At 43.0% G+C, this 4,518-nt stretch overlaps 1 protein-coding gene across 1 annotated transcript in view; it reads right to left on the bottom strand.

Moving 5' to 3' along the window:
* Positions 1-1,148: 1,148 nt before the first annotated feature.
* The window catches only part of LOC140324866 (C-type lectin domain family 10 member A-like), a 3,857-nt gene continuing 487 nt past the window's right edge, over positions 1,149-4,518 (bottom strand). The window contains exons 2-4 of the mRNA XM_072402991.1: positions 2,881-3,032; positions 2,381-2,487; positions 1,149-2,239 (exon numbers count right to left, since the gene is read on the bottom strand). Coding sequence (XP_072259092.1) covers positions 2,089-2,239; positions 2,381-2,487; positions 2,881-3,032 — 410 coding nt within the window. The 3' untranslated portion in view covers positions 1,149-2,088. The remainder of the gene's footprint in view (positions 2,240-2,380; positions 2,488-2,880; positions 3,033-4,518) is intronic.

The raw sequence follows: 4,518 nt of genomic DNA, 5'->3' as shown, positions 1-4,518 counted from the left end.
GCTCCAGGATAATGCGGACGCTTTGTCATGAGACCACTGCCTCTCAATGTCGGTTCCTCAACCACGGTGGCTTGAGCAGAGGGGGGAGGGGATATGTGACATGGCAAAAGCAGTCATTGTCAGAGTTTGGGTTTGTCTGGCCTTTAATACCTGCACAGGTGTGAGCAGCAGGTAAATAGGGAAGGAGAGGAAGGAAGCTGTCTGACCTGGGGCCCCAGGGAAGCTGCCTGTGAGAGCCATTGTTGTACTATATGTGAGTAGTACTGGAACGTTTGTGTTGAGTTGGCTGGGTTGGCCACCAACTGGTAGAGAGGAATCTGCCTGCTGTATAGTAAGTGCCTGACTGGCCTGGATTTATTTTTGTTTTATCTTATACAACCTTTTAATAAAACTTACTGCAGGTCAGATTCAAACCTATTGTCTCCAGTGAGCTTCATCCACCTCTCCGGCAGTCTTACCCCAGAAACGTGATCCTACAAGGGTGGTATACCACATTGCCCTCACATTTCAGGATGCCTCCAGCCATGGCCAGCTGTATGACCCTAATGATCTCTTATCTTGTCCATAAGGCTAGCAATCTATCAATGTGGGTCCATTCTGTCTACTACCTACCAATATACAAGGCTTGTTTCCCACTGACTCCCAATAAGTAGGTTTCGGCAGATATTCCCTGGGATCTGGGGTTCAGAGGTTGGGAATGTGCGATCAAGACAATCAGAAGTTACACCCACAGAACTCAGCCAAGTAATGGTGAAAAGCTCAGACTGGGAGATGGTGAACTCCCTGAGCCTGCCGTGTATTACATGAAGCTGGATTAGGTGGTGGATCAAGGTGCTTACATAAACCACACATGCCAATATAATAAATGTGAGCAATACCGATGGTAAGATTTGTGATGAAGATGAGATGTTGGTGCCAGGTGATGGAAGGGCCACCATTCATGAAATGCCCACAGACAACACTGGGGCCATGATGGGTGAGATGGACATACTTCACAAATCTCCAGTGGTCTGTGGGCACAGCGATACATCTACATTGTACTTTGTACAATGTACAAACATTGATACATTGTACTTTGTACAATTATAATAACTGAAATACAAGTACACATTACATTTTATAGAACAGCAAGAAAAAAAAAACATCTATGAACTATGGACAGACAATTTATTGATTTTAGGAAACCCATAGGGGGCAGCACACAGAGGGGTATATTTGGTCCAGGAAGTGCCCAGCCTGTTGGTGATCCCATGTTTCTGCACTTTAGAGCCAGATTAGCCATTGCTGAACAATAGTTAGGCAGTTATAACAATTAAGAAATCCTGAACAGTCTGACAAAAGGTTATTATTGCACCATGGTGGGGAAGGGGCAAGAAGGTGGGTTAGCAGTCATGTGACCAATTATTTAAAATAGAAAAATGTTTCATATGGATTTCCAGTAAATTCATAAGAACCCCAACACAGCTCCCATCACTTCCCTTACCCACCTTCATATCCTTTATTGTAGCTGTGGGGGACGGGGCTTTACAGTGTCACCCACAGAAAGACACACTTAAACTTATTAAGACTTTCTAAGATTGGTGAATATAAATTATCATGAGAGAACCTGGGTGATCCAGCAAACCTGTAATAGATTTGCTCTCAGATTGAAAACTTTTTTGAAATAATAGCAAATGATTTTAAGAAGTCCATTCCAGGTTTGTTGGATCACCTAGGTTCTCCCATGATTGCCTATCTTTGGTGAGTTTTAATAAATCAGGACCATTGTGTTGGTAAGAAAGGATTTCCTCGCTGTGACTACACAAATAAAATGAAGTTTTACCTTTCTCTACTCTATCCGTAATGGAAATTTATATAGTGTGTATATGTAAAATGTAACCTCTGTGGAAGGAGGTAAAGTTGGGGTTCAGTGACGGGAGGCCGGTGGTTGGCATTATTCTTGGCTTTGCACCAATATCATTCCTGGAATGTTTGCGTGTCTGGGAACATGCACCCCATGACAATAGGGATCTCCCAATATACGGACACATATCATGGGATGAAGACTTGGGCATTGAGACCATTGTGTACTTCCCGTGTTTCCGTGGTTCAGGATGATAATGTCTTCTCACAAATATATGCAAACCTATGTGAGCAGTAATTGTCGTTCCAGCCATCTCCATCAACCAGCTGACCGCAGTCTTCCCCTCCACCTCTACCATGACCATACCAATCATCAGGTTGGCCAATATTCCAGAACCTGCAGGAAACAAAGGACATGGGTGACTGGTCCAAGGTACTGACCATAGCAGAGGGGCCCTAAAATCATATGAACCATATACCATTGATGGAATGTTTATCTAATAAAAGTTATGTGATATTCAGAGGGTCGTTATCTTACTTTGGAGTCTTCTCATAGGGAGTCTTGTCCACCCATTGCCAGGATCCGTCCTTGTCCGTGAGACCGATCCACAAACTCAGCGAGAGTGAAAACTGACGTAGAAAATTCTTCAGAAAAACAAGATATGAGGACTTGTTACAATCAGTGTGATATTTTCCTTATTTATTTTATTATTAACCTTTGTTTTATAGGGCCTCCTAATCATAATAATAATAATATATAATAATAATAGGTTATAGAAACACAGATCAGCAGATCCATAACCAACTAGGAATAGGATTAGATGCCCCATGGGGCGTTGGCTGCACCAAGTACATCTGTGTAGGTTCTTCCATGACCCAGTCCCATGGCCCTCCTGTAAAGGGGACTTTGTGTTATCCTGTCTGCAGGAAATCTATTCACATGTACCGGTCCCGTCCATGTGTACATGCACCCCATCCATCAATCCTCATGCCACATCTGTGATACAAATTCTACATTCTCCACCTGTCTACACTCACCATCTCATCATCGCTATTAATGACCACCAGGTGGGACTTCCTGTCCTCGCAGTTCTTCTTGGCCGTATCCCAGGTCTGTACTTTACGGAACAAGAAGTAGCAGCTGGAGTCATGGAGCACCCAGTTTTTACCACACAATGCATAGGTGGAACCTGAGTTGGAGATAAAAGAAGAAACAATAGGGAGAAGGGGAGAGCGAGGGTACGGGTAAAAGAGGAGAGAGAAGGGGAGATAGGATGGTGAGAATCACATTGAATTGTCTGAATAGTACCGGTAACATATTGTACACATTGAATGAAATGCTTTTAGTCTTTACTTGCTGCATCTTCCTTTCTAGAAACCTTCAGTCAGAAATAGGAAATTATAATATGTGTACCGATAAAGTTGCCAATACTCGTGACCTCTACCATGTATATTGGAGGAACCAAAATCCATAAATTCTCAATCAGTCCTCTACAACATTCTCCAGTGACATGGATCTGTGCTATAATATATGATAATGCAATTATCTGATGGTTCAGTTCAGTTTTAGGAGACTGCAGACATAAATAAAGATGAGCGCACATTTCATCTCGCCCACACATAGGAATAATATAGAAATAAACAGAGACTGAGGCTTCCTTGTTCTGGATCTGAGACAAGTTACCGGCAGACTTGGCAGAAAAGATGGCGGACAATACGTTGGCCTTATAATATTAATCTACAGGGAAAACTATTCTCCAGTCACCATTCCGAGGTCCAGTGTTAATTCTCCACCATGTTGCATGGTGGATGATGACTTCTAGAATCTCAGAATTATGGCTTATTGTGAATTCAGAACCCAACCTAGAGCCATGCCAGGCCATTGGTGGGGGTCGCACTCCTCTGCATATAACATTAGCTTGCTGTTTCATGAAGCTTTATTATGGGACAATTGTAAAATCCCTAAAACGATTTCCTTTGTTTTCTAGATTTCTATCTAATCTGTATATTATGTTATTGGCCTAAACAGGCTTGGAGAGTAGTAAGACCATCAAACACATCTGCCTGTTGTCCAGAGTCTGGGTCAACCCTTGAAGCAGCTATGGAGCCTTGTGTACCAGGACAACCTGCTGGAGTGTAGGACATCATTATTATTATTATTATTATTATTATTAATAAACAGGATTTATATAGCGCCAACATATTATGCAGCGCTGTACATTAAATAGGCATTATGGATGATTCCCAGGTTGTAGTCAGAAGGTGAGGCACCGGAAATAATCTCATGGTCAGGAACAATCTAAACATCGGGACATGCACTGAGCGGAAGTAACAGGGATCAGGAACAGGAGAAGCAGCTGGAAGGTGTCAGAGAATATTGGAGTATGAAGATTCTCTGGAATAACACAATGACTTTCTGGGGTCACAGGAGATATTGGGGGTTACAGAAGGCATTGGGGTCATAGGAGACATTGGGGTCACAGAAGGCATTGGGGTCACAGAAGGCCTTAGGGTCATAAGAGCCATTGGGGTCACATAAGGCATTGGGGTCATAGGAGACATTGGGATCACAGGAGACATTGGGTCACAGAAGGCATTGGGGTCATGGAAGACATTGGGGTCACAGAAGGCATTGGGATCACAGGAAACATTGGGGTCACAGAGGGCATTGGGATC

This window comes from Pyxicephalus adspersus, chromosome 2 (genome assembly GCF_032062135.1).
Source record: "Pyxicephalus adspersus chromosome 2, UCB_Pads_2.0, whole genome shotgun sequence".
Taxonomy (NCBI): Eukaryota; Metazoa; Chordata; class Amphibia; order Anura; family Pyxicephalidae; genus Pyxicephalus; species Pyxicephalus adspersus.
This window is presented reverse-complemented; position numbering and strand designations above follow the sequence as displayed.